Raw genomic sequence first — 14,172 nt, 5'->3', positions numbered from 1 at the left:
AGACTAATGATGAAGTGTGAAATTCTAACAAGCTAACATTGCATTGGACAAATATTAATCTAGTGAGTTGGGTTCTGAGGTAGTGAAGGTGAATCAGGCCTGCGAAGCCTTCACAGAGGTGGGGATCTGATGCTGTGGTGACATCTCTGTCCATCTGTCCATACCCTCTTTCAGGCAGGGATCAAAGAGTGGTCCTGCATCATGAATAGGTTTCCTTCGCTACGTGAAAGGCCCTTTCTCAAACACCAGGAATGACACAAGCAAGGTTCTTTGAAATAAGAAGGTCAGTTCACCCTACCCACCCCGCCCCACCTGCCTCAGCCTCATGACAGGCATGTGAATGACAGCATCCATGACATGGGCTCAGTGGATGGCAGACAAGAAGCATGACTCTCCCCCTGCAGCCTCAGGGAAGCATTACACGGATATATGGCAACAAAGCCCCAAACCTGAATTCTCAGAATATAAACTGAACTCCTCAGACAATTATTCAGATCCAGTTATTCAGGATATTCCAATTATGCATGGAGTTTTCTCTCTCTCCATTTGCCCCACTGAGTCCATGGCCAATACTTCCTCCCCTGCTTTTCACCACAAATAATGACAGGAGGAGGAGTTATGCACCTGCGCGGACGATAAGGACACTCAGAACATTCTAGGGCACACAGGTTTCCGGCTGACTATTAGACACTGGGGCAGGTCCTACTCACACATGGTTATAGACAAGACAGGGACCCATGGAGAGCCTACTGCCATTGCTGAGCAGGCAGCTAATGAGGCAGAAAGGAGCTATGACTGGAGCTTCCAGAGGAGTCAATGTCAACCAGGGAAAAGTCAGCAAGCCAGAAATAGCTGAGTCCTTTCAGCACCAGTCGCCCCAGATCACTTCTGAGCTACAGGCACAGGGAGCTGGGTCTCGGGTCCAGCAAGGTCATTTACTCAAAAGCACATGGGGTTTGAATCTTTAAATATGATTCATTAAGCTGATAATTTTCAAAAGGCTGCAAAAGGAGTAAGATGTCAGTCCCTAAGCAAACCTCCTAACAGTAATCAAGAAAAGGCTTGACCATGAGTATATCAAAGTATATCAAAAATAATATGCTGTTTGCTGGCTTTGTGACTTTTCTTTGGTTCTGATTCTTTATGGCCAGTAGATGAACATTGGCCTTCTGGCTCCTTGTGCATTCAGATCTCACCTGGCTGAAATGTCCCTGATGTTGCTGTCCCCATGGCACCCTTCTCTCAGGGCTCCCCTCTCCCAGGAGAGACACTGTAGAGTCTGAGGGTTCAGAAAGAACTAGAAGTCACCTGGTCCACCTGCCCATCAATGCAGTTACCTGGCCACCTCCTGGGCTCCTCTCTGGTGAGGCAGATGAAATGCTGCTACACAATCGAACGGAAACCCTGCGTATTCCTGAATCAGGCCTTTGCTGGTCCTCGATCTGCTTTAAGAGCAGTGCTTCCTCGCAGCATTATGGACATCTTTTGAAACTGGCCTCCCCTAATGGCTATTCTGGAGGGTCCACTCCCACTGGATTACTGAATAATTGCCCACGGAGTCTCTGTTCTGAGTCAGGGTCCCCCTCCATGCAGGATTAGATGATGGAGCGATTCTCCTCAGGAAGGTGCCTTAAGGCCACGAGTACTGTCTAAGAACTTGGTTCTTTTTAGGTGGCTGAGCCTCAGAGTTGGGGGGAGACCCCTCCCTGGGCCTACGGAAGAGGAACCTTACGGAAGAGCTACACGAGATGTTAGTCAAGGGAAAAGGAAATATTTCCTACCCATTAAAGTAAAAATCAAGCACTGAATCTGACGCCAGATGTAGTGAAGTACAAGAAAAGCCGAAAGTGCTAGGCAGATTGCTAACTCCTGTGAGAGAACAAGAAGAAAGCTTCACTGATATTATCACAAATAATATTTTTCAGCATCACTTAGATAGAGTTTTCCGTTTCGTTTGGAGCGCTCTCCTATTTCGGGTTATCATTGTATCACTGTTTTCAGAAAGCAGTTCCTCCTGACTCAACCTCCACTAAATACGTAAGGAATCCCACAGACTTCCTAGAAATAAAGTTCCCATCAATTTTCTAGAAAACTTTCTACTCCATTTTTTTTTAACCTAAAAACAACCACAAAAGGTTTCCTTACACCAAACATTTATTTTTGTCATTTTTCATCTGTGAAAATAAATACGTGGCACAAAAGCATGTTCATCTTTGAATTTTCCAAAAATCATTTCCATTTATTACCTCATGGAAATCGAGGTTCACTTGAGCAGATAACAGTCAAGAGAGTAATTTTATGATTTCTGAAAAATATGCTATTTGTTGTTCCTAATCACCTGATGACCCAGGAGCACAGAACTCGAGCATATTTCTCTGCCAGCTCCGTGTCTGGGCAACACTCACACGCACACGTCATGTAAGAATACTCATGGGTATGGAGTAACCATGAACATTCTTCCGTGTGAAGAAATTGTGCAAGATTTCTTCTATGGAGTCTTTGAGCCATGCAAACATCCTAACCCAGTGTTAGGAAGAAGACGTGGACTTCACACTTGCATTATAAAAAGAAAAAAAGAGGTATTTAATGACCCTTTAAAAAATTCTAAAGGAAGACAACCTGTGCTTTTCTGCTCCCAGGGGCACATGCTTAGGAAGCACCAGTTTAATTAAGCCAAGACTATCTTTGCCCAGCTGTCACCGGCACACTCCCAGAACCCATGAATCCGGTTATTTTTCCAGAGTGGACACAGAACTCAATTCAAACGTGTTCCCCAGGGGTTGTTGGGAACGACACAAAAGCAGGTGATTAGTCTTCGGAAGCTCAAGGAGGATGCAGAAGAGGCCGAGCAAGGTCAAGTGGCCTTTGCAGAGGGAGCTAGGGACACTAGCCAGCCACTGCAGACGGAGCAGCTTTCACCTGCAGGCCTAAGGGCCAGGCTCGCTTGCACCCCTCCCCTGGGAAGCCAGCTGTGAGGTCGCCACGCATGGGCAGAGTGAAGTCAAATTTGTGTTTCTTGTGTTTCATGTAAGGCTTAGAGAAACAAGCCAACACGGGGGCGTGAGTTGCCTCTGTTTTGCCCAAGGCCCTGGGTTCTCTCTGCCCCTCTGGAAGCCCTTCCTTCTTGCCGTCGTCCCGGCTGGACCCCGGGCGGCATGGGGGGGGGGGTAGCATTCAGACACCGGAGCATCGACACTAACCTGAGAAGTAGCTGCAGGTGAGCTAGTTTCCTTACCACTCACTGCTGCCCTCTCACTGGCTGCGGCTTCTGCCCCTTCTGCCTTCCGCACATTCGGATCCTCAGAACCTGAAGGCCCTACGTGCCCCAGACCTTCGCTCCCTGGGGTGGAAGGTGGGTTGGTGGTGGTTTTCCGCGTTTGGCCTTTATACCAACTAGGGTAAAACAAGGGATCCGCAGTGTCCGTTGCTGCAGGGACTGGAGTTTCAGACTCTGTGGTCTGCTGAGAGCCAGTGGGTACCACCTCCCCCTTCATAGGACAGATGCATTCAAAAGTAAAAAAAAAAAAAAAAAAAAAAAGGAAGAAGAAGAAGAAAAAAAAAAGGCAGTCGATTTTAGTTCCCTTGCGGTTTGAAAACTGATAGGTCTCTGCGCAGTGCCAGATCTAATGCAGGTTTCAGCTCACCCCACCCTCCGCAAGCCCTAAGGGCAGGAATGCAGCCAGCAGCCCTCTGTCTCGGCATCTGCATGTGCCCCCTCTTCTTTTCTGGGCTTGTCTTTCACTAGATGGTGGCCTGGGCAGGCAGACAGCAGAAGCCTAAAACAAAGGTTGCTTATAAAATATCAGATATGGGAGAAAGGGCAAATTATTGACCAGCATTAATTTTTTTCTTATGTTATATGTGGGCCCCCAAAACCTCTTTTCTAAAACCGAAAATTGATCTGATTGATCAAACCCAACTCTCATTTAGTTACCATACCCCTTTCGATTTCACTGCAATTGGTATACCCAGAATTTCAAGATTCTAGGAACTATAAACAGTATTTTAGCCCAGTTTCCTACGGAGACAGAGCATAGGATATAATTCCATCTCTGAGTTCCCTCTCTGAGGTTTTATTGCTATAGATAATTCCAATCCACTTTGAAACCAGGACTTTTTTTTTTTTTATGCGTCTTCATTGTCCACAAACTCAACAGGTTGGGATCTGTCTGCTAAAGGTGTCATGCAGTCAGTACAGAGGCTTGAACACCAAACAGTGACATCTTAGAAACATAAAGTCAGTCAATCAAGTACAGTATCTGGGATGAGCTAATTTCCTAAGAAATTTTTAAAAACCATTCTGTCAACACATAATCTCATCAAATGACAGGGACACAGAAAACTAAGCTTCATCTATTTGCCCATGGAACAAAAGCTATAGTTCTGTTTCCGGGTAAGCAACAGGGACATAAACTAGCATGGGTTCTCTGTTTAGTTCGTTTATTACCTACAGAAAATTCAAAGTTCCTAAAGTGTAACCATTTTTATTTCTCAACCTCTATCCTACATCTGTACTCAATCCTCATGATATCAGCTCTCTGTGAACTAACATGTTACACACACACACAATACACACACACACACAATCTCCAAAGAGTACCTCAGATTTGAGGGTGTCATTGGTGAGAAAATCATGTGACACTAAGTCTTGCCAACCAGTTATAACCACAAAGAACCTGCTGAGTCACCTAGAGGACTTTCTCCCTGACACTGCGACTGCCCTGAAATCTTTTATCTTCCACATGCAAGTGTCTGGCATAGAGTTTCCTTTCCTTGAGGTAGAATAAATTGTTCAGGCTGTTCAGCAAGGAAGCACGCGTGCGTGGCCTGTAAGAAGGAGCTCAGGAACGGTTACCTGTGTGGCCGGGGCATCGGCAGCGGGTGGCAGGGCTGGAGGAGGCTCTTGGGCAGCCTGGAGCTCCGAGGCGGGCGGAGAGGGCTCCAGGCCTTTCTCTGGACTTCCATCTCCTCCTGATGACTCTGTTTGAACATTTTCCGCCTCTTCCACTTCTACTACCTCTCCTCCTTCTCCCTCTCCCTCTCCTCCTTCTCCCTCTCCCTCTCCGTCTCCTTCTTCTCCTTCTTCTTCATCTTCATCTTCTGGTAAGGCAATGCATTTTCATATCGTTATGATTACCACTGCGGCCACGAAAAACACTACTGGCCAGTATTTATAGCTCAGATTAAGGTCAGGGCTGGGGAAATCCTGTCCATCAGACACTTAACTGTGGCCCGAGTACGCCACGGGGGGGCTTGCGCTTCTAATTAAATGTGGACAACTGTGAGAATGGTTCCAATCATCACCATCCTCCTTGTTCCCCTCGCCAGTACTGAGCGCGGTCCTCACCCCCGGGCACCATCCACCTGACCCCCAGAGGCTGTCCCCATTTTTATCATGCTCTGTCACATTTGCAAGCTCCCGGAGGGCTGGGACTGTCACTTATTTATCTCTGTCAAATAAAATGGAAACACAACTCTCTTCCCTATGTCAGAAAACACCGGCCCTGTTTAATTTTTCACATTCTTTGTTCAGTGAATGCTGACGTTTGCCACAGTTAACGCCACGACTCTTTTCTTAACCCACTGATCTTAATATTTCCTCAGGCAATATTAATGAGAGACGATATTAAGGATTGTTTTAAAAGATTCATCCTGAAGATTTGCTTCTAAAGTTCTATCTGTGGGCACTGATACAAGTGTATGGCATTATAGTGGTCTAGCCAAGGAATCTCATCATCTAAATGGGCTCCTCTTTTCAACTCTTTCATCAGGATCAATTTCTAAGCCTGGGATTTCTAGGCCAAATGATAGGGATGTGTTTAGAACTCACTGAGTGCATCTGATCACATAGCCTCTGTTTTATTTCCAGGTGTGACTTACTCTATGACCCATTGCTTTTCTTGCCCTCTAAAGTTTAAGTGAAAGTGCTACAATGTCTAATCCAAGTGTCTACTATGTTTTATTTTTATCTCATCCTTAACCTTGCACCTGATGACACTTGACATTATTATCATTATGGCTCACACCTTGTGTAGGGTTGAAGTTGAGATATTATAATCACCATCGATTATTAAATATTTGACAACCCAGAGTTAAATGCCTAATACCAGAATTATAATAAGCACTGTGATATGCAAAGCTAAATAAACACCGTCAACAAACTATATGATTCTGTCATGACATAGAGCTTCACGTTGGATTATGATCCTTGTAAAGTTGTCGACATCCGTTGAGGAGATGATCCTGAATCCCCCTTTCCTCCCACTGAACCCATCTAATGCTTTCACACACCTGCAATTTTGGCCAAATGGTCAGAAGAATAACAAACCTCTGTAAAAATCAATTTCGCGTATTATTTTTTCTTCTCTACTGAGGTTGACTGCAAAGTGGTTCATGTTCTCATAACCATGTTCTATATTCTCCATCTGAAATGCCTTCGATGCTTCAGAAATTCTGCAACAAAGACAAGTTGCCACTTTTTGTCACTGTGTAAAGTTTGATAGCCTTGGGTAAAAATGAAAAGTATACTTTTTTTCATGAAATGAAAACTACTTACTTTTGTAACAGGGTTTTGGCATTCTGTGGAAGCAAACAAAAGACAAGCCTACTTAAATTCTTTTCATCAAAGACGGTGTTGAGATTTAATTCTTTCCTTTGCTGACTCTGAACATCTCATAGCTTAGTTTCTAAATGCTGTAAAGAACTGCTGTTTTATACCAGAACCCTTTCATATTTAAGCAATGCCATGGTCCCTTAAATATATGCTTATGAAATAGTTTAAACAGATGGAGATATAAGCACATATATTTTGGTTGAGAAGATAGATCAAAATGAGGTGTACAGAAAATAATGAAAATGTGATGACAACTATTCAGGATCATCTCCCCACCGTCTTGGTTTGTTACCTCAGGGGCCAAAGGGATACTTACCTGCAGAAACACTGCCATTTCCGGCTCATCCATGAACTGTATTCCTGACTCAACCAACTTTGACACGTTCTCCAAATGGTCAGAATACTTTTTGATGAGAGCACGGACATGTTCCAGCTTCTCCTCTTGGGTTCGGGTGATGACTTGGGTCATTTCGTTCTTCCTCTCCTCCAAGATGCCATACAGGTAATCAAACTTCTCACAAAGTTCCTGTTTCTGTTTTCTGCAGCATTCCTGTTAGTTGGGTTAGCTAATGTTAGAAAGTGTTCAAAAGAGTGTCTATCTGGAGAAATCACCTGGACATTTCAGGAGAAAAGAAAATTTACTTACGTAGGATATTTTTTTCTTTTCCCTTAGCCTGTCCCTTAAGTATACATACCCACTGTGTTGATGTGTTGAAAATCCCATTTTTATCATATTTGATACTTAGACCATCCCAAATCAATCAAATTGGCTAAAATGGATGGATGATTTTTGGTTTCTTTGGCCGCATCACATGGTTTGTGGGATCTTAGTTCCCTGACCAGGGATTGAACCCGGGCCACGGCAGTGAAAGCGCCGAGTCCTAACCACTGAACCACCAGGGAATTCCCTGGATGATTTTTCAGTCTTCTGTTCTTTATAAGTGGAGAATTTCACAGAAATTAGGACAGATTTGGTTTTAAATTATATATTTTATATTTTCTTTGGAATGAGTATATATGTGTATTTGGAAAAAACCATGGCACTTCCTGATTAGTACCCTTCAGACTCTCTCTGCTCCATCTACATTGCTATTGTCCTAGCTTCAGTCCTCCCATGTAGATTCCGAAGCTTCCCAATGGCCTCTGTATCTGGGATTCCCTCCTTCAAGTCAGCTCACACACTGTAGCCAAATTCGTTTTCCTGGCGTACAGTGTTTCTTCTCTACTATGACTCCCCACTGCTCAAAGAGTAACATTTAACTTTATAACTAGCTTTCAAGCCTGTCCATGACCCGTTTCCAGCTTTCCTTCATAATATTCTACTATCCTCCATCACATACCCTGTGTCCAGCAAAAAATGAACCACTCGCTTTCTTTGCTCGTGCTCTCCCCTGTGTTTAGAATGTTTTTCCCCAATTCACAGTTGCAAACTCTAAGCGATCTTAGAAGACACTGTTGACATACCGCTTCTTCCATAAAGAATCTCTATGACTGAATGTCATCTTTTAATCCTCTGAAATCCTATAATGGTTACTATGTATGGCATATACCTGTATGCACCAGGTCCTCTATTTATCCAGTACTGTCCAAGAGAGGGAAATACTGGATCTAGTCTTTGATTCCTGGAGAGAAGGTTTGCATGTGAGGTCAGGCTTGTGCACTTGCAGTGTGTGGCTGAAGCATCTCCCATTACATCCAGCTCCCTTTACTCTGAATCCATGTTTAAGCCCTCATTAACTTTCCAGTTGGCCTTGTCATTGGCCTTTTGGTCTTCCAAGTTCCAGTAAGCTTGGTGTGTGTGTGTGTAGGCCAGTTTCCTTGGACCCGACCATCTCTGGGCCCAAGACCTTTACAACTTAGAGCAGGTTTTGAGCCATGATGATCCAACCTAGGTCTCCTGCCTGGTAGGGGCTTCTTGTGAATCCAGCCATTTATCTCTGACATCTCTGACCTTTGTATGACCCTTATTACATGTTTTTTCATTTTAGTAAACATTGGTCTCTTTGATGTCATGTGTCACTTTCTTCCTTTCTTAAATATCTAAACTATGGTCTCCTTGAGGATAGAATCTGGGTCTGCCTAGGACACATACCACTTTGGATAGTAGATGCTCAGTAAATCTCCGTTGAATAGATTTTTTTTAAATGATGTTTTATTTTCCCACAATTTATCTACTATTCTCAGAGTAAGCGGGGGAGGATGAACCAAACCAAATTGTTGATTATGAAGATACTCCTCAAATGTGCAAGAAATACATCCCTCACCCTACTGCCTCCTTTGGACACAGTCAATTCTCATCACAGTTTCCAACCAATTATAATTATAACGCACAAAGGAGCGCCAATGGTTCAAATTATTTTATTAGTGAATAATAGCTATTGCTGTCATCCACCCATCCATTCATTCATTTAACAAACAATTCTTAAGTGGAACATTTGTGTCAACCACTATCCAAGGCTCTGGTGATCCAACAATGAATTAAACATAGTTCTTGTTCTCAAGGAGCTCACAGTTTACTTAATGAGAAAGACTATGGGCCAATAGTGTAATACGACCTAGTAGCCTGAATAATCAAACTATGTTAGAGATTCATACCAGGTTTTATAGAAGCATAGAGGTGGGGCCTTAATCAACCCTCTGTGTGGGCAGGGGCCATTTGAGGGGAGCAGGGAGGGGTTGCCTCAGGAAAAGCTTCTTACAGGAAGTGGTGCCCGAGTTTGGCCATAAAGGATGAGTAAGAGCAGAGGAAGTACAGGGAGGTGATGAAAATGCTTGGGGTCTCGGCAGTTGTCAAAGTAATAGGACAAGGGCCCACGCAGCATGTCCAGACGTGGAAATTGCTGGACTTGCCAAATTTCCATCCATTTTTAGCCATTTAGCTTGAGATCTGGACCATTATGAGGCCTAGGAACTGTAGCCTGTTAGTATCTTCCCAATCAAAATTTCTTCCATTGTATTACTTACTGTTCTAAGCTTACAGGCAGCCATGTGCCCACTGCATTTCTCAAATATGCCTTTGATATCCAGAAGCTCTGCTGTTTTCTGTGATCATACATTTGTTTCTAGCTTATTTTTCTAAAACAAATTGTGCACTTGAAACATTTATAATGAATACTATATTAAGATGTATTATTGGTAGAATAGTTGTTTCATAAAAGTTTTCTTCTATATGATTTAATATGTGTGAACATTCAAGCCTATGAAAGCCAAATGATTTGCAGTGAGAGCGATGTGAAGTCAAGTGTCACAGCTAGTGTATTCTCTTAAGCCAAATAAAAATTAGATCACTTATTTCAGCCATCTAAAGTTTACTTAGTGGTTTAAATGGGATAACTACTTTATTCTTATATTATTTTGAATTCCAAGTATTATTTTATTTCTACTCTGCTTTTTTAATGATTTGTACTATATTGAACTTTAATAAAATTACTGTCATTTTAATAGCAACTATCATTTGCTTATACTTTACAGTGTAGGAAATACTACCCCATGCATAGTATAGGCTTAATTATTATTATTATATGACTACATAGTGTGTAAAGCACTTATAATATTACCTGGCACATAGTAGGCACTATGTCAGTGTTTGTTAAATTTAGATTCAATTTTCCTTAATTTCAGCCATTCAATTGTAGAATTTTGAAGCTGCACAGACTACCAGAAGTAACCTGCTCCAAACTAACCACTTCACTTATGTGGAAACTGAAACTCGGCAGAGTTAAGTCACTTTCTCAAGCCATTTACTGTTGGTGCCTGGTATAGAGCCAAGGTCTCTGAACTCCTGGGCCATTGCCACTCCCACCACACAGCTGTGATATACTCTAAAGTAACTTGGAAAAACAATGTGTGACCTGCTTATGTACTGAATATATACCTTTTAACAAATCTACCATGCTGAAAGTAGGCTTTTAAAGGCAAGAATCCTCAAATTATTTCAGAAATATATTCATTATAATTCTTTCAACAAAATTCACTAAGTGCTTACTATGTATCAGGCATTATAAGATCTAAAAACCGGCCATACTTTCCCAGCGTTCAGGGGGATGGTAGAAAAATTATCGTATTTTCTAATTTCTAACAGAAAAAGCCTCACTTCTTTTTTTTCTCTTGCTGAACTTGCCTTTAGTATAATTCTATGCAAAATATGTAAGAGTTGGACAACTGTTTCTAAAAGAGGAAAAATGCATGTTTCTTTTTTGGAATTATGAAATTGGTACTTTGGTACTTACAGACTTTTAGAAATTCACTTAAGATGTTCAGGTTAACCTAATGTCAGATTAAAATGAAAAATAGAAATACTCCATGAAATTGAAATTCTTCTATTTTTCACGCATACTCTTTGAGGTAGGAGCAATACATGAGATACTAATGTGGTCACCCTTCAATCTTTCTTGGCTACGAGACCTTCAAAGTGCGGTGAAAGTCAAACAGCTCAGTTTATCAACTTGTCCTCTGAGGTAATTAGGGAACAGGTGTATATGCTATAAGAAAAAACAAAAACAAAAAACCGTACTCTCAGAGGCCACCTTGCTACTGACAGTGATTGATTACGCTGATATCAGTACCTACTGTGCCTTTGTAAGTGTGGACCTGAAATGCTTTTAACAGAGTCTTTCTAGCAACATAAAAATGGAATGGGAAAAACGTGGACCTCTGCATCATCAAAACGTCTTCCGAGAGTGCACTTTAAAGGATGATTGTTACCTGCAAAAGTGTGATAGCAACCATGTTTATCTCTTCTGCACAAAACCTTCCTCACCTCAAAGATTTCTCCTTGCTTTTATCATACCTTTTCATTTATTTGAGTAAAAAGGCATGTATCTTTAAGCCCAGTTCCAGGCTGTGTACCTCCCCCCACTTCTCTGTATCCTAACTGAATCCACATCTATACATTCTGAACTTTCAAGTTTATTTTTTCAAATATTGTCCATTTTATTCCTTTTGACGCCTGTAGTTCCTGTGTCCCCTCTATGTGGGGTGTGGTGTTGGATGTGTGTGTGTGTGTATGCACACACATGTTTCTGCATGAGTGTGTTTAGCAATTGAAGTAACTTCCATCATAAATGCACTGGTGTTGGCCTCCAAGTATATTGTGATGCAAAGCCTCTGACTGCAACATGACCTTCCTCCTGGGGCTCCCAAGACAGTTATGTTTATATTTATTTATGTAGAAGAACAAATTCACCTTGTCTGTAATACTTTAATGGAAATAAAATCCATCCCATCTCTAGGGAGAACCCAGTTTGGGGGCAATATACCAAAAAGGGGTGATTTTATAAAAGGAAGACTAGTTTGCCCACATTGAAATGGTAAAATAATGACAGGTAGATATTTGTTTCTAACCAATGCCATAATACCTGGATGAAAAGAAAAAAATTGAGTAGTCATTTGGTTGTTTCCTTAGAAGTGAGTAGATAACCTTCAATATTTATCTTAAAAACATTGTTTAGATGTTGCCTTTATAGAAATGTTAAAATTGACAGATTCTAATTTTTAGCCATCCTTATATTTTAGTGGCAATAAGAAAAAATAAGATACATGACTGCAAAGAGAAGTTTTCATGGAAAAAAATCAGCAATAGATGATCATATACTAAAGAGTAGCCTGCCAAGCAAAGCACTGTTATGAGGTTTTACCATTAGATTTTCAGTGGCTCACCCTTTCCCCAGGCACTTATTACTCTTTGAAAACAATCTTGTTATTAGTTTGTCTTATTGTCTAACTCCTCTGCTGGAATAAAACCTTTTTAAGGGCAGGAACATTTTCTGTTTATCTCATCTTTATCTATTTCCCAGCATTACATGTGCAGAATATGGCATATAATGTTTGAACGACTGGATGAATGAATGATATATGACTTGTATTTAGGAATAGTCAGCCCTCACTCACAAGTTCCTACTTTGTTCTGTTCCCAAGACATAGGTATTTAAGTGGATACTCCAAACCTCTTCTTCTTTCAACACTCAAAAGAAAACAGCAAAAAATAGCTCGGCAACTTTAGGGAAGACATTTAACTCAGGACAGTCTTTTTAATGTGTACAAGAAGGGATGGGATTGGATGATTGCTAAGGTCCCTTCCCACTCTACAGTTTCAAGGCTCTACAACTTCAGGTAAATGTGGAGTTATTTGGAGTCTTTAGACTATAAAGTGCCTCTTTATATGTAAAATGCCTTTTTCCACTCATGGCAAGTTTCAGAGTGGTCATCACAGCACTGAGATGTGAACTACACATCCTAGCCCAGCAACGTCAGTCCCAGCTTTGGAATGTGCCAAGGCCACGACAGGAAACCTAAGACAATTGTGACCACTGCTCTTACCATGTAAGGAGCATAGCTCTGTGACCAAAATAGAGCTGAAGATAAGCTCTGAGCCCCATCACTTGTCACTGAGCAACTGTGGCTCTACTCGGCCCATTCATATCTACACCACATTCCTCAACTTTCGAGACACGCTTGTTCAAAACAGCGGCTCTGGGTCTGGAAGGGCCCACTCAGCTTCATTTGACATATGGTACTTCAAAATTCCCTTCATTAAACCAAACAGGGTTTCCTTCCCTTTCCCCTCAACTCCCCTCTCCCCCCCCAAAAAAAATCAGACAGTAGATTAATAATATTAAAGAAAGAACTATATTAAGGTAGGAAGATTCTCCTGAGGAATTCAAGTCCAACCCTTCATTGGTAAGGCCCAATTCCAATTACGAGCACATGACAGAAGCCCCATGAGCGCAGACTAGGATGAGAACCCAGGTCTCTGACAGGCTGCCCTAGAAAAGGGGCAGACAAATTAGAAAAATATCATCCCTCAAGGCACACAGACTGGAGTTCAGCCCCTGCCCCATCCTCTCAGTGGCTCTGTGCAGGGCTTAGTGGAAGAACTCTATTCAATGGCCGTGGGTCTCAGGACTCCCAAACTTATGCTCTTTTCCACCATGTTGCATTACCACCCACTTTGTGTTAGAAGAATAATTATGTTACAACTTATGGCATTTCAATTCTTATTCCTGGGTTTCTTGGTATTAGGGGTTTTCTGGACTAGTCCAGATCATTTAGAAGATCCTTGAGAAATCCTCTGAAGGCTGAGGGTCAGGTGAGCCTGCCCTGACTTGAGCCCCATGGTTCAGCGAAAGCATGAGACCAGACCAAGGCAAGCTGAGCCGCTGTTTCATTCACTCCCGTCTGCTGTTGTATAATCAGCACGTTTCCTGGAAGGGGCTCAGCCTCCCTTTGTTGCCAGTATTTCGAGTTATCACAAAGCCTCAAAGAATAGAGCTAATATCTACTTCCATTCATTTTCAGTTTTTCCCACTGCAGGGAGTTGCTTCACCCTGCCATCATAATTGATCAAGACCTTGAGGTCTTATTCCGACACCACGTAAAAGGTGCTCCAGATGCTCCAGTGGTTCAAACAATTATTAGCATCATTAGTTGAAGTGTACTCTTTCCAAGCTGAGTGTGACAGCAATACAAGGTGACACTTACGGGGCCCCCAGCATGTGCCTCTTAGTCATCACAGCAACACTGTGAAGGTTTATTAACCCCCTGTACCACTGAGGGAGTTG

General features: G+C 42.1%; 1 protein-coding gene across 3 annotated transcripts in view; it reads right to left on the bottom strand.

Annotated features, from left to right (window-relative positions):
• The window catches only part of TRIM55 (tripartite motif containing 55), a 40,821-nt gene that overhangs the window by 12,876 nt on the left and 13,773 nt on the right, over positions 1–14,172 (bottom strand). The window contains exons 5-9 of one of the 3 annotated variants that reach the window (XM_068525616.1): positions 6,930–7,163; positions 6,557–6,579; positions 6,329–6,453; positions 4,856–5,100; positions 3,201–3,488 (exon numbers count right to left, since the gene is read on the bottom strand). The exons of 1 other annotated variant lie outside the window; for it this stretch is intronic. In XM_068525616.1, coding sequence (XP_068381717.1) covers positions 3,201–3,488; positions 4,856–5,100; positions 6,329–6,453; positions 6,557–6,579; positions 6,930–7,163 — 915 coding nt within the window. The remainder of the gene's footprint in view (positions 1–3,200; positions 3,489–4,855; positions 5,101–6,328; positions 6,454–6,556; positions 6,580–6,929; positions 7,164–14,172) is intronic. One more of the 3 variants, XM_068525617.1, reaches the window with a different exon arrangement.

This window comes from Eschrichtius robustus, chromosome 17 (genome assembly GCF_028021215.1).
Source record: "Eschrichtius robustus isolate mEscRob2 chromosome 17, mEscRob2.pri, whole genome shotgun sequence".
NCBI classification, from domain to species: Eukaryota; Metazoa; Chordata; class Mammalia; order Artiodactyla; family Eschrichtiidae; genus Eschrichtius; species Eschrichtius robustus.
The sequence above is the reverse complement of the archived record's forward strand: the minus strand, read 5'-3'. Positions and strand labels throughout refer to the sequence as shown.